We start from the raw sequence: 16,711 nt of genomic DNA, 5'->3' as shown, positions 1-16,711 counted from the left end.
TCAGCTCCTAGCCCTTAGACGGGGGTGTGACAACAATGATATTAGGAGCTTTAAATACGGAAATGTAATAGAGTGGCAAACTGCCGAGAACCAATTTATTAAAGCAATTCCGAGAAGGAAGATGTTTTGCACCCGTTGGTAGCGCCAAGTACTTGAAGGGGAATGAAGCAGCATTACACTTTAGATGCTTTGCTAATCTTCCCACTTCCGAATCCTCCACCCTATAGCGTAAACCTTACTCTTCTTGAAGTTTACCTTTGATCCCATGGCCATGTGAAAGCAACGAAGCACCCTAGTGAGGCTAATTATATTAAAGGGTGACCAGTCCCTAACAAAGATCATATAATCATCAGCATACAAGAGATGAGTGATTATTAAGCCATTGTTAGGGAGAGAAACACTTGAACATGTATTTAGCTAAGAGTATAACGTCTCAAGAATGATTAAGATGTCGTAATGAAAGGACGACAAAAGAATTTTGACATTTCACTTTTTTTATTTTTATACTGATGTACTTTGTGACATTTTTAAGTATGGTTAAGTTAAAATATAATCTTTTTTATTTTTTTTCTTTCAAAGCATTTATTCTAAATAAAAACATACAAATTCAGCATAAGTTACGTCTTGAAAAATAAAATAATATCATATGCATACCCATTTGATTATTCTTAGAAAATTAATATTCATAAAATGTAAAAATGAAAATTGTATAATGAGAATCAATCGTATGAGGTTTATCTATTTGAATTCTAGAAGAGTTCCATAGAAAAGAATTAAAATGTCAATTGATGCAACGGTAGTTCCATTGCTTTTCTTATGGAAGGTCGTCAGTTCAAGTCTCACTCGAGACAAAATATCATGCGCGAGCCATGGTTTTACTACAATGAGCCTTCGGGCGATGGCTTTCCTCTGAAGTTGGTAGCGGGCTAAATCACTACGTTGTCTGTGATCGTGGGCCTGAGCGGACTTTTGTCAATGGATGTACCCGGGACTTTGTCATTGATTCAAAAAGGAAAAATAAAAAGGTAATGCAAAGTTGCACACACATATATAATGCGGTAGAAAATGTGTTGGCGTCTCATGAGTTGATATTCACCAAATGGAATTGGGTCTACGTTACGCTTAATAAAAGTATTAAGTGGTGGTCTAACTCCACTTAACAGCTGTAACCAACTAACTAAATTCTTCAGTCAACAACCATCGTCAAATAATACCTGAAATCATGAGATAAAATACATTAGGTAAGAAGAACTTCCATCGTTTTGTGTTAAGATAATGCATTAAAAAATAATTAAACTTTGCCTACCCAAGTAAATTTATTAACTATATAATCTTGCCAAACAAAATCCCAAAAGCTACATAAACACAAAGTCACTAACAAATTATTTTGATTCTTAAAAAAACATAAGACACATATCCAACCAATACAATCAACATCAAGTTAACCACATATAATTTTCATAAGTTGACAAATTAGTTAATCTTTTTTAATTAGACATTTTTTTTATTATCACTTAGAGCAATAATGTAAACAAGCTTGTGAAACCTTCTCTCCCTGTCACATCTACGCCACATCAGCTTTCACATCCATATTTTTCACTGGAAATACCGTGTGAAACAGAGTATGTCAAACCTCAATTATTTTATTATTATTTTTTTAATCTTTTGTTTTTTATATTATATAATAAAATTTTAATTGATTAATAAAAATTACAATACATTCAAAGACTAATAAACATAAATAAAACATTACAAGAAATGTTACAATAATTTTAAAATAAAAGCATCAATAAAAGTTACATAAATAAACTACTGATTGCTTGAACGAACGTGAATACATTCGATCAAGTCCGCCGTTAATGCGTCATGAATCTCTCGGCTTCGAATTTCTTGACAGTTTCTTCGTTTTTTGTCTTCGTTGATTTTTTCGTACATAGGCGCATCCTCATTTGGGTTATGTTGACAAATCGCTAACCCATTGTCCTCTAAAATCATATTATGAAGAATAACACAAGCGTACATAATGTTCCTCATTTTCACTTAGAAAAACACTTGGATGGACGATCCACAATGTGCCACTTAGACTTCAACACCCCGAATGCTCGTTCATTATCCTTTCTTGCCGCGTCATGAGCTTTTTGAACGTTTGTCGTTTCACGCCGATGGGTTGCGAAAGCGACTTGACAATTTTTGAGTAATCCGGATATATTCCATCGGCAAGGTAATACCCACGCTTGTAAAGCGTCCCTCTAAGCTCAAAAGAGGAGTCCGGGGCCGTCTCGTTGATCCAATCGTCAAATATGGGAGATTGATCAAGTAAATTTATGTCGTTGTTTGAGCTGGCAACACCAAAAAATGCATGCCAAAACCATAAGTCTTGGGACGCCACCGCTTCTAGAATAATACTAGGATATGGATGATCACCTCGTGCAAACTGACCATGCCACACAGTAGGACAATTTTCCAATCCCAATGCGTGCAATCGATGCTACCAAGCATGCCGACAAAACCGTGTTTTTCGGCATGTTTCGCCTGTAACTGTTCAACCTCACCAGCCGTAGGCTTACGTAAATATCTACTACGATACAACAAAACAATAGCTTTAGAGAATTTGTAGACACATGACCTGATGTGTCGACCCGACATCTTCAAATATTCGTCGAACATATCACTAGCGGTTCCATACGCCATATAACGAATCGCGGCGGTACACTTTTGCAAGGTGGAGAAACCGACTCGACCTCTGGCATCAACCCGTTGGTTAAACCAAGGAACTTCTCGTTCGATGTCGTGTAGTATTCTTAAAAACAACTCACGACTCATTCGAAAACGAGTTTTAAACTCTGAGGCCGTGTAAACACGCGGGGTGTTAAAATAGTCGTTTCGTAGTGCTGTGTGCGCAGCCGCTCGGTCACGGTTTAAACGTTCACGTCGGGTTTCGTGTCGTATTGACGAACCCGAGTCTTCTTGTTGTTGCCACCACTCATTACACCCCGTTGCGAAAGCACGATACATAGAAGCGTTTTTTTCTTCGCTCGAAGACGAAGAGGAATAAGATGGTGATGACATTTTTAAAAAAATAATAGGGAATTTTTTATAGATTATAGAGAGGAATAGAATAGTTTTGTGTGTTTGTTTCTATAAAATGAGAAGGTATTTATAGATAAAAAAAGGAAATGGAAAAAGTTTTTTTTTATTTATTTAATAGCCAACGGCTATATTTTAAAAATATTACCGTTGAATGGGGCCCACATGCATCTCTACACCAACATTTTGGCCGTGAAAGATATGGCGGAGAGGGGTTGGCGCCCCCTTCACGGAGGAAGGGGGTGGTGTTTTGCGCCCTTCACGGCGTCAAAGTAAGTCTCACAGGGGTCTCACGGCACCATTTCCACTGCTCTTACAGTATTTGAAATCTCACGACTTAGAAATTCAAATTAGTCATTATTTTGGCAATCTCAAAACTCAGAAGTGAAGAAAATGTCTACTTATGTAAACATTTAGGTGTATAAGATTATCCGTTTTGAAAAGGGTGAAACGAGCAAACGATGACACATAGGCAACGAGATGGAAAATGAGTTTTCACATTTCACAATCACTAGATCATCTATGAAAGGGATGAGTGAAACGGCAAAATAATCATTAGATGCAATGAAATAATTGGTCATATTAATAACAAAAATAAATCAAGCAAACAAGTATTCATGCTTGCTACCCTCATGGGGCGACTTTGGTGCCCCTTTCGCGCTAAAGGTGTTGCGGTTTGAGCTGATGCGGCTCTTTGGCGGTGAAGTTTCACACCCCGCAAGGGATGGACAAAAGATTTATGCATTATGTTTAATATGTATGTGGTAATTTAAACTATGGAGCATCATTTCTTAATACTTAGGGTTGATTGATGTTTCATGAAACTAGAATTGTGTTCATATCAAACAAACAAGCCAATGAAATTGTGTTCTTTCCAACTCGGCTATGGGCCTGGACCTTAGTTGGGCTTGGCCCATGTTACGCATGGGTTTGCTCAGGTGAATAAATTAAAGCAGCATTTTGGAACCCTTTATTAAAGCTGAACAGATCCATAAAACACCACTTCGGCCGGGCCCGTCATGTACACATGGTTATCCTCCTCCCTCCATTCAATCTCCAATGGCCCGCCCGGTAACTCAACAGTACAATTCTGCATAACACATAAGTATAAAAATAACATAATTAACAACAGTCTCAAAGGACATGAAATGTTTATATAGATCATGGTATGGCAATTAAAGTTAGAATTATGTAAACATACTCTCTCAGAACGACCCTCTAGGATTGCAGCCACAACTACTGCACACGCTCCAGTCCCACAAGCTAATGTCGCTCCTATATTCACATAAAAATATATAAATAAATAGTTATCCAATTTTAAAAAGAAAAAAAAAACTGTCTATTGCTAGATGCACAAAATAGTTAATGCAATTAAAGTAGAAGACTAACCAGCACCACGTTCCCAAACTCGCATTTTTAAATGTGAACGAGAGAACACTTGCACAAATTCTGCAAAAGTAACACAAGAAAGAACACAAGATAATAGATGTTTTAATCCAGAAAGTGAATACTAATCGAAATTTTATCGCTCCATTATTAAATAACTAATTAAAACACTAAAAGGAGTCTAACCTGTGTTGGTTCGCGCAGGGAACAGTGTGTGATGTTCAAACTTAGGACCGATATCAGCCAAATTTAATTCATCAACCACCAAATTCTGTTTAGATGCAAATATAAGTGACATGTGTTGGTGCATAAATTATATAGTAACAAAATTCGTCTATACTACAAAATAAATTTATAGAAACTAAATCATTACCTGGTTTCCAGTACCGAAAGTGACACAATGAGGATTTCCCATACTGACACATGTCACATTCCAGTTAACGCCATCTACCTCAATCTGTGATTTCACGACAGACTCATTTTTATTTGGTGGTATTTTAGTGGGAATATCCGAGGCCTTCAATACTGGCTCACCCATGTCGACTTTAACCTGGAGCAACGACAATGTTCAATCCACAATATTACAAGTAATGTCACAAAAGGAAGTAAGTAGAACAAAAAAGCAGCAAATAAGTTACAATTATTGAAAACGCAATTCATTAAAATTACCTTCCCATCAGGTTGTATCTCAGGTATGATCAATCCAGCACCCGTATGAACAGTGAAACTGTAAATTCCACAAAAAACAAAGATTATAACACAGAAACTGCAGCTAAAGATTCACATCCAATTACTAAATATAACTGTAATATACATAGTAACTTATTTGCAAGCCAAGAAACAGTTAACTTGTATATAAAAATTGAACGAAATATCGATTCTGCCACGTGTAACATAATCAAATTCAAAGACAAAACAAAATGACAAAGCTTAGCAATGTATACAAATCATATATACCTTTGCCTTCCATTTAAGTTATTAAGATCAGAAATAAACTTTGCAAAGCATCGAACTCCATTACCGCACATCTGATGAACAAACACCACAAAACACAAGATAGCCAATTCATCATTCCAGTTATTAATATGAAGCTATTAATTCAACTGTCAAGCATACGAGTAAAGATTTTCACCTCGGGCTCGCTACCATCGGAATTAAATATCCGCATAGTGTAATCAGTCCCATTACTTCCCGGCATTGCAAAAATCACTCCATCAGCTCCAATCCCAAAGTTCCGATCACATAACTTAACCGCTTGCTCCGGAGTCACTTTCGGCTCCATCGAATCCAAATTATTAACCTATATTCAAAACACCAAACTTATGTGCCCAATTAATAATAATCATTTCAATCACAACATTTCACTAGTATCATAAACTGATAATATTAAACTTTACCATGATAAAGTCGTTACCGAGGCCTTGATACTTGACGAAATGAAGAGCACCGGTTGTTGACCGATCAACGAACGATGTCTGAGTCAGATGCTCCGTCACGCTCATTGCCGATACAGAGAATCGAGATTTAGGGTTTTGGATGGTTAATTTAGGGGTGTTTAATTGAAGAGTCAAAGACGAGGGTTTTGACGAGTAGGTTAGGTGAAATGATGACGGTGACGGAGAAGTAACGGAGAGTGAACGGATGTTTGAGGATGTAAGAGAAGCTGAGATGGTGGCGGCGATGGACATGATGGTGATTGGTGCGACGGCGGTCTGGTTGAACCGGAAGGATTGGGTTGGCGGCGGTTGCTTTATTTGTTCTCCAAGGGTTTAGTGGGGCGGGGGTTACTTATTTCAGCTGTTTCTGTTTGTAAGTTGTAACAGTTTAGTTGTTATTATTATTATTATTATTTTATACGTTTAAATTTGGTTTGTAAAACCGTTTGTAAGAAGAATCAGAAATCCACAAGCAGAGTAAACGATTTTTGTGAGGTAAAAGTAAGAGAGGGGAGTGAATGTGGTGATATGGACACGTTTGTCACCATTCTCGTTGCTCATGCTCTAAGAATGTATGTTATGTGTTTGATTTACGAACGAAATCACCTAAACCACTAGACTCTGCCCATGGGTGAGCTCTCTCTCCTCAACTACTTACACGTGACGTAGCATGATCATATGTTACCATAAATATTTATTATTCTTTTTCCTTCCACATTTGCGACCTTAAGGGTGCACTCCATAGCAAGCTTAGAATTCGTTTGATAATATCATCGCCACCTATATAGGTATGTGTGGCTTCAAATCCATGTGGTATCCTTTGTCACTTAATCAACCTATGTTTATATTGTATTTATTTTAATTTAAATTAATAAGAACAAAAGGTTATAAGGTACTTGTAGGTATGTTTTGCTAAGTGATTTTATGATTTGTGGGTACTTGACAACCCTAGACATTTTACGTCATGTGACGCTCAGTCAACATTTCAAAGTTTTGCAAAAAAACAAGTGTAATAGGAAAAAACTCACATTTCTTCTACAATCATTACCCTTCTCTCTCCCCTCACACACAAAATGCCGGTTCCTTACATTCTATACACAATGTTAACATCCAAAACGTCACCCAAAATGTTGAGGAGGGCGGTGTTTTAGAGCATTTAAACCTTAAATGGCCACCAAAATACTTACGCATGGTCTTATAACATTTCAAATGATTTGGTTATAGGTTAATCATAATCATATACCTTTTACTTTTTAAATTATCAAACCTTTGTCATATTTGTATTGGATGTTAGTACAAACATGTGGAATTTTAACTAAAGTTGAATCTCCCGTTTATTGAATAAATAACAAATATATAAACAAGCACATTATAATTTGAAAAAACCCGCACTGCTAGCTTTTATTATAATATGAATGAAAGATACTTATTTAAAAACTAAAACAGTAGAATATCATAGGCATAACTCAAAACTTTTATTGAGGGTTCGGAGGACGGCTATTAGCAGCCGAAACTCTGGAACCCCACTCGAGCAACTCTTTGCTCGTGTCATCCTTGTGAGCAACCACTTCAATGAAACAGAAACAATACTTCTTATCTCCGGTTGCAGTCTCTATTGCTACAATAAGATCTTCTTCACAAACCACCTTCAAAATCGCAACAACTTAATGGTTAACAATTATGAACTAGTGATATTTATAAATAAACAAGTTAAATAACTGTTTTACCTTAGTAGTCCAACATTTGCCCTCACCGTTGTGGATCGCATCAACCAATCCCGTGTAGTCCCAGTTCTTGATCACATAGTAAGGCCCATCATGGATTTCAACTTCAATGGTGTAACCGCCGTTGTTGATCAGGAAGATGATTGAATTCTGTCCACATCGCAGCATTGTGGGCACATCTTGGGCCATAACCTATAATATTATCAATCGATAAAAACGAGTCAGTTTTATAAAATCTTGACTTAGATCAACAAGATTATGGTTAAGTTGTTTTGTGTACTTGAAAACTGCCATCACCAATGCAAGCTATCACCCTCTTATCAGTAGCAGCCTGTGCATACCCAAGAGTAGCACCAACAGACCACCCTATCGAACCGTATTGCATCTGGAATTCATACCTACAATAACCGTTTTCAAATATCAAAACGTTTATCTGTAACATAACTTAAAAATAATAACAGTAATGATTAATACTTACCCACATCCTTTTGGTAGTTTTAGTTTCTGGCAATTGTACCAGGAGTCACCTGTTTCAGCAATCACAGCAGTGTCACTAGACAACATCTTTTGGATGTGTTCAAACAGAACATTAACCCTTAACGGCTCTCTAGGAGCCGATTTCAGAGGATGCCCTTCGGGAACAAAGATCCTATGATAGTTTTCATAAGCAGTGGTGTTTTTCTTAAGCTTTTTGGCTAAAGCTTGCAAGAAATCCTTCATCAGAACGCAACCAAAAGTCAGTCCATTTCCAACTATGACGCGATCGGGGTGAACAATAAGCGCTTTCTCCTTTTTGAGAAGGAGAGAGTAACCAACAGAGCTGTAATCATTGAATATAGGACCAACAAAGATATAAGCATCCGCTGATTCAACAATTTCAGCGCAAAATGCTGTGCTTACAGCACCCCAGTATGTCCCAATGAAGTGAGGATGGTGCTCGGGTACTAGCCCTTTTCCTGCTGGTGTAACCGCAAGAGCGTAACCAGAAGCATCTGCCAATTCAACAAACGCGTCGCTTGCGCAGGAAACACGCAGTTTCGGTCCACCAACCATTACAGGCTTGACTGCTTTGTTCAAAAAGTCTGCTGCAGCCTCAACAGCTGCTTCCAAACCCATCTGATTACTCAGCCTACATAAACAAACAAACAAACCTCATAAGCTCAAAGCATGTATAAATGTATAATAAATCACACACATAACGTAACATATATATTACATACTTCGGAGCTAAAGAAAATGGAACTGGTTCTCGGCTAAACGTAGGATGAGGAATTGCAGCCAAATTACAGGCTATGCTGATGTAAACAGGCTTGCTCTCTTTCAGAGCAGTCATCGATCAGTTCATGTGCATCTTCCAAGTTATTCACCACAGCCTGCATTAATAAAAACTTAACAAGTTAAGCTAGATAATATCAATGCAGTATTACTGTGATTAGGTCCATACTATGCACACCTAGAAATCTGTCTAGCATCAAATATTTAGTGAACTTTACATTATTTAACAGAAACTGCTAATCAATATTGAAAAGGACTTTTAAATATTATATATTATTATGTGTGTGTGTGTATATATATATATATATATGTGGTGGTGATGTTAAATGTTTTTTTCTCTAAATATGAAAATAACTAGTTTTTCTTATCCCAAGCGTTGCGCTAAGCAACTGGTAAAATTACAACGTTGGTAAAACCCGAGCGCTACGACACAGTTGGTAAAATTTGAGTGTTGAAACCCAAAAAATTAATTATGTCAAGTTAACATATAAAAAAACAAAATATTTAAAATGATGTTTATTTGGTTGGCAAACCCGAGTAGTGGTAAAATCCATGTTGTCGGTCTCGGGCATTGAGGCGGTAACTCAACATGAATTCGGTCGATTTCGATTACTTTCATAATTATGGTACTAGAGCTAAGTAATGAATATATATATATATATATATATATAACAATTGAGGTGGACCAATGACCCGGGGAAGGGGTCAGTCGGTAAACTTGCATGTTGGTATACATGTCTGATGAGGCGGTGAGTCTACGCTAATTCGAAAATATAACAAAACAAAAAAATGACATTGGTTTCCATTACATTTGTTTTGGTAACAAAACAAAACAAAACAAAACAAAAACAAAAAAAATATATATAAAAAAATCATTGACTAATACGGTGCTGCCAAGTGGTCCAATAGGACACTTGGGGCACCAAAGTTGTTATTTATACATAGTAATGATAATAATGTTTTTTGTTTCAGTTCCGGTATCAAAACAAACGTAAACATAACCAATAACGGAGTAACATAACAAGCATAACCGACACCAAAGGAATTCGTAACCGCAACAGTCTTGTGTATAAAACATACCAACTAAATGCACGTTAATGAACATACAAAACTAGTTTAATTAAACATTCATATATATATATACATACGTACCTGATAGCAAGTTATCGTCTGAAAGCAACGAAGCTCCTGACTAAAATCCGGCAATCCAATCGTATGATTGAGAACTCTATTAGTCCCATAATCATTCGAATTCGGTCCACCAACAATACACACAACCGGCATTGAGCACACTAAGTCCACCAACAGTGAACGTAACAACACATGCACCAACGCCACGAGACCTAGCGTAACCGTCTGCAGCGTATCCGGCATTGAGCTCGTTGCAACAGCCAATGAGGTTAAGACCTGGCTCAACAATGAGATGATCAAGCAAAGTCAGGTTAAAGTCACCGGGAACTGAAAACACGTCGGACACGCCGATCTCGACGAGACGGCGTGCCAGGTGGCGACCGAGTGTACCGACGGTGCCGTTGGGCATGGTGACGTCAGAAGCAACGATTTTGGTCTCCATAATATTATTATTTTTTGACTTGGGAGTGAAAATTCAGTGCGGAAAATTGAGAGTTATGGAAATGTATTTATAGTGGGAGTGTTTTGCGTGTGGGAGGGGATAAACTAGTTTTGGAATGTTCGAAAATGGGGAAGTTATTAAATTATCGGTATATTCATAAACATATACTTTGATTTTAACAAAATTAGACAGCCTCTCTAACTTGAGACAAAAGTCGGAGATTTTTAAAATAATTATAATAAAATAGTGAAATTATTCAATGTTAAAATTTAAGTGGATAATGAGTAATGACATGAGAGTGATGATTAAAACTTGAAATCATAGTGATGAGTTTCACACAGAAATTGAAGGTAAATTTTACCTATAAACGTTTTTCAAATAAAATAACATAAGTGATAAAAGAAATAGTAGAGCATTAATAAAAATATAAACGTTTTTCACACGAGTTCTTGAAATTTTATTTTTACTTTTTAAAATTAACCTTTTTTTATTTTCAGAATCTAGTCATAAAACTTATTACAGCTAATATATATATTTTTTTTAGTTTTCAAATGATTAAAGAAATTCTTTAAATTTTGGATACATGAGCATCCCTGATAAGGACTACGATAAACACAAAAAAACATGCATAGTCATGGCACGTCATAAAAACATCATTTTTTTAAAACGCTCATAACCCACCCAATAAAAAAATTTAAAAACACTAAAAAACATTATCACATCATTACTACCTTTTAGGCTTTTACACCAAATGCCCACCACCTGCAAAAGGGTCATTGTCCGTCTCATTTTTAAAAATGTGTTCAAAAAATTTTGTCCGCAATAAGTAAAAACTAATGACGAGTAAAAACACCAAAAAAAACAACCCTTAAAATGCCTTATTGTGTATGCTCTAAGATTTTGCATATTCTCAAAAGACACGTTATAGCTAAAATTATTACAGCTAAAATACTTTTTGTATTTTTTTTTCAAGTAGTCAAATGTTTTTAAAAATTCTATAAATTTGGGATATAAGGCTAAACGTAGTGGGCAAGAAAAGGGGCAATTTTGGGGCGATTTTTTGGAGGAACACCGCCCCCCCCCCCCCCCCCGGCGATAATTGGGCGAAAAGTGTGACATTCGTCAAATTTGAGTCTCGAGTTATATTCGTGTTATAAACTTTTATTTTGTAAAACCGCTCAATACTTTTAAAACCTTATTTAATTATTATATAATATTACTATATATCTCGATCACCAATAAATCGATGTTTGTCATATTATAGAGTCGTCAAGAAAAACATAAGTGGTTCAAACTAATTGTCGTTAAGTTGTTATAAGCTTTTAAAACCTTTAAATTCGTTTTAAACATTCATGAAAACTTGAGGGATCTCTTGTGTAAATATGTACATATATAACCCAAACAAAACCCTAACCCTAACATATTAAACTCCACACCCCATCTCTTTCTCTCTTGGTTCCGGCCGCCGCCGCCGCCACTCCGGCCGGCGCCATTTCCGGCGAGCACCACTACCTCCAACACACACACACACACAACACAAGCCGCCACCCCTTTCATCTCTTCCATTTTCCAGCGACCGGAATAGCTCCGGCGACACCTCCGACGACCACCACCGAGCTCCGACACCACCCTCTCTTTCCCCCTGTACCTCCGACGCACCACCACCACCCTCTCGCGCTTCCGGCAGCCCCTTCTTCCTCTTCGGTTTCGTTTTCCGGCGACCGGAAAACCGGCCTCCGTGCTTTCTCCCCCCTATCATCTCTATCTCCGTCTCTCTCCCTCTCTCTATCTCCGTCGATCTCTCTCTCTGTGTTTATCTCCCTCTCCGACTCTCTCTCCCTCCGTTTCTCTTTCTCTCCCTTGTCACTGCCCTCGTCTCCGGCGGTTTTAGCTCGGGTTCTTCCTGGGGTAGAGCCACGAGTATATACACGTTTTATAGGTAAAGTAATTTCGGGTTTTAGTGTTATTAATTTTCATACATCGATTATCGGATTTAAATTGTTAATAACTGGTTTGGTAGTATCGGTTTTAGTTTTGGTTAAATACTTTTAAACGAGTTGGGCGTGTATAGATTGTTTTGATTTGGGTAAAAGACGAACAACCGGGTAATAGATATATTATGTTCTTATGGGTTTAATTATTTTGATTCGGTTGATTTGTACAAAAGTTGTTGAACTAGAGGTTACAGGTTCGGGTCTCATCCTAAACCGGTTTCGGCATTATTTTTATACTTGACAAATTGTTGTTACTATTAGTACAAATATTACTACATAAAATAATAATAATAATAATAATTATTATTATTATTATTATTATTATTATTATTATGTTAAACTTACTATATATGTATTCATTTTTAATATTAATATTATTAGTATCATTATTCTTATAATTATTAAAGTTATTATTATTAATAAAATATCATATTATTATTATTTAGTAAAATTATATTTTTATTATTTATTATTAACAATTATTGTATTTATTTTATGAATTCGTTTAGAAATCAATCCGACATCGAGTATAGTATCATTATTTACTATAAATATTATTTGTTATTATTATTATTATTATGTTTATCAACAACACTAAATAAAAAAAACAAGATTTCTATTCTTTAAATATTATTATTAGTTTTATACTATATTAGTATTATTAATAATAATTATTGTTATTATTATTATCATCATTATCTTATACATATATATATATATATATATACATATCTAACATATATTTTTAGAATTATTATTATCATTACTATCATTATCATTAATAATATTGTTATAAGCTATATTATCAATTCATTTTATGAAAACCGAACCCTTGATTTAAAACCCGTCTTGTCTCTTTTAATATTGGTTTAGCTATTTAAAATCCCAATAAAATAATATTATTTTTATTCTAATTATTAATTATGTACGAGTCCCTAATCATTAACAAATTAACCGGTAATCCGATTTATAACCGAACCTCATCGTGCATGTTTCAAATATAGTTTCATTATGGTTTCAAGTTCATTAATGTATATTACATTATTTATTTTAGCTAAGGTGTTTATCGTTTCAAGTTGGATCTGTTCGTTTACCATTCGAGCTTCATTTATTTATCTATTTATTTCTCGGTTCATCAATCGAGGTGAGTACTTTCATACCCCTTTTCCATCTTTCGTTTTGGGGTGACATTTCATACTTATCAAACTAAATGCTTCAATTACTTGAATCTTTAAACCCACAAACGTGATTGTATACTTTACTTGAATAATTGCTTGATTTGGTGTTCTATGCTTACATGCTATGTGCCTATGTGTTTATCGCTTTCAGTCATGGGGAAGTCTATAAATCCGTGATCTATATGGTATTCTCTTATAGCACGGTGTCGTTAACGTAATGCAATTAACGATATTCTATTAAATCCTAGACTACTTGGCAACCCCTTGTAGCTAGGTGGCGCTAACGTAATTCTATTAGCGATTGTCAATTTATCCAAGTTGTTGCTTTTATTTATCGTTTCGTATACAAGTTTTGTGGCTTTTTATTACTATATACTTATATGCTCAAACTTATGAATTGCTCACCAACCTTTGTGTTGACAAACTTTATTTTATGAAATGTTACAGGTTTGACTTGACTCGATCGAGGACTTGATGAAAACGTTACCAAGACCTTTAGGATATTAGTAAAACGAACAATATAAATGTTACTTGTATTCAATTTGTTTGTGTGAACGAGATGTGTTGTTTATTTGATTTGTTGAAATAAAATGAGTTAAATAAATATTGTCACTTTAAATAGTGTATTGTGTAGTTGTCCAATCACGTTGCACGGCGGCATGTTCCGCCGCCTTTGGTCGGGGTGTGACACGAGGCTTGACCATACTTTTCTATTCATGCACCGGTGATTTACTTGAAAAACATTATTTACGATAAAATTAGCAAAGCTAAGTGCGTTCATTTATCAAAATATAATAATGTTTTTCACATCACTATTTTAACCAACAATCAACCACCATTTTTTTCTCATGGCAATTTATTATTTAAAACTGTGAATTTAACTGTTATCACATAATTGTGATTTGTTCATCCATGGCAATAATTATCACACTATAGTGATTTAACTCCCACCACATCAAACATGTGGCATATTTATCACATAATTGTGATTTAACCACCCATCACGTTACACCCGTGACAATGATTATATTCTCCAATTTATTATCATAAGATCATCTATTGTTACTCATGCAAATAAATTCGTGTTTACACAAGTTCTATCACCTAAATAATTTAATGACTAAATTATATAAAATATGCAGAGAGCCGTATGAACTCATTAGGACGTCCAGGGAATCTCTATGGTTCTTCCTTTCTCAATTTCTTATTATCTTCTATATTATAAATAATGCTTAATAATTAATACTTGCTGTAAACTTAACTGTATATATATATTACAAGAGGGTGACAGTCATGGTGAAACCAAAATACTGCACAAAACGACTGAGGATTACGGCAATTCAATCGCGTTAGACGGTCCGGTGGTCATCAGGAAAATATGGAAGCAATAGCACAAATGGGCAATGGCTTCAAAGAAGCCTCAGAAGCTACACTGGGGGTAAATTTTTATAACTTTTATGTATTTTTATAGCTTCCTCAGATGCAAGTGTTTTTACTCATTTATTATTAATATGTTAATTGCAGGCTTGACACAAAAGAAAGATGGGAAAGGAAATCCAACATGTAGATTGTCACCGGATGCCACTGTCCAAAGTTCAACATTTACAACGCGTTCAATCGAGATGGTAATGAACATAGACAAAAAAAAAAGTAGACTTGAATTGAATAGAGAACGTATTTGATTATCCATTGTAAAGATTAAGGCATGTTCGTCATTCGATCGATTGAAGTGAGATGTGATTAGGGGCTTGAGAGAATTGGGGATTTTGATTGTGAATGAAGTGTTGGAGAATTAGGGATGTAAAATTGTTAAGAATAAACTAATATCCACTTAGGCTGTCATGTCATATGTTTTTGACAAGTTGGATGGACATGTCAGCAATGGGATAACGGAGTTAGTACTCGGTTTTATGTGTCATTTGCAAGTTTTAATTGGTTATACAACTCGTCACGACTAGATTATAATACCTATTTTTGGAATTTCTTGGAAATGACATCTAAAACCTGAAAAACGTTTCTATACACGGCTCCGGCAAACGTAGAGTTTGTGGTAGGAAACCTTCTTTACTGGTTTGATTGGGAACTTCCTAAGGGAATGAAGTGTGAAGACTTGAACATGGAAGACCATGGTACAATTGTTCTAGGCAAGAAGGTTCCACTTTGCCTTGTGCCCAAAAAGCATAAATGGGAGGATATATAGAGCTTAAACTCTAGTTGTAAGGCTTTATCAAGAAAAATAAAGTACCAAGTAATTGCATGACGTAATGAACTTGAGTACGCTATTGTATGTTTGAGTTTTCTTGCAATATATTATTATATCTAAATTCCAGAACAATCATCTGCCTAGTATTGATACTTTAATGATCAATATTGGCTAGTTGAGTTTTCTGTATTTATGTTGTCTTTTAGTTTACATATGATCATGGCTCTTTTTTTACGTTTAGTTACGTTTGTTCATGCATGCATGTGTATGTATTCATATATATTTAAGATAAATTCACAAAAGCATCCTTTGATCTAGGGGTGAGCAAGATAAGGGTCGGACCCTTGAAACCCGGTTACCCGACTTTTAAAACCCTTAATTAGACCCAATAAATAATATGGGTAGGGTAAAGGGTATTTAAATTTCACTTAAAAGGGTAAAAGGGTTTCAAGGTGTCACACCCTGCCAATAGGGGGCCTGGGAGTTTCAAGGACAAATTGGTACCAAGAGTAAGCAGCGGAATATTATTGATCAAAATAAGTTACAACGTTTGCATTAAGTATTTATGACAAGGCGTAACTACACAACTATCTCTTCTCTGACACTGCTTTAATCCCGTGGTTGGTTCTACTAATCTTCTTAGAATCTAATCTTCATTGTTCAAGTTCGGCATACGCCTCTATCCTTAAGCATTCTCAATACAAAGCTAATCCAAATTGCAATCCCCATAGTACCTGAATACATGCTAAAAAGTGTCAACTAAAAAGTTGGTGAGTTCGTGAGTTTAGCTCACATACACATAAAACAGTTAATTTATAAAAGCGCGCAAGTTTGCGTGTATGTAAGTATAAAGCT

General features: G+C 35.6%; 1 protein-coding gene and 1 pseudogene across 1 annotated transcript; both read right to left on the bottom strand.

The window, feature by feature from the left end:
• Window positions 1-3,872: 3,872 nt before the first annotated feature.
• LOC143589435 (diaminopimelate epimerase, chloroplastic-like) lies at window positions 3,873-6,278 on the bottom strand. Its single transcript, XM_077070194.1, has 9 exons — window positions 5,871-6,278; window positions 5,606-5,773; window positions 5,431-5,501; window positions 5,143-5,200; window positions 4,847-5,023; window positions 4,660-4,744; window positions 4,477-4,536; window positions 4,289-4,362; window positions 3,873-4,177 (listed from the first exon to the last, which is right to left on the bottom strand). The coding sequence occupies exons 1-9, from the start codon at window positions 6,159-6,161 to the stop codon at window positions 4,061-4,063; spliced, it is 1,101 nt and encodes a 366-aa protein (XP_076926309.1). The 5' UTR covers window positions 6,162-6,278; the 3' UTR covers window positions 3,873-4,060.
• A 1,106-nt stretch (window positions 6,279-7,384) lies between these two features.
• On the bottom strand, window positions 7,385-10,481 carry LOC143589434 (pyruvate decarboxylase 2-like; annotated as a pseudogene).
• Window positions 10,482-16,711: the final 6,230 nt, after the last annotated feature.

The sequence above is a fragment of the Bidens hawaiensis genome, unplaced genomic scaffold, assembly GCF_021521415.1.
Source record: "Bidens hawaiensis isolate Kalapana, Puna unplaced genomic scaffold, B.hawaiensis_p1.1 tig00037561_1, whole genome shotgun sequence".
Lineage (NCBI taxonomy): Eukaryota > Viridiplantae > Streptophyta > Magnoliopsida > Asterales > Asteraceae > Bidens > Bidens hawaiensis.
The sequence above is the reverse complement of the archived record's forward strand: the minus strand, read 5'-3'. Positions and strand labels throughout refer to the sequence as shown.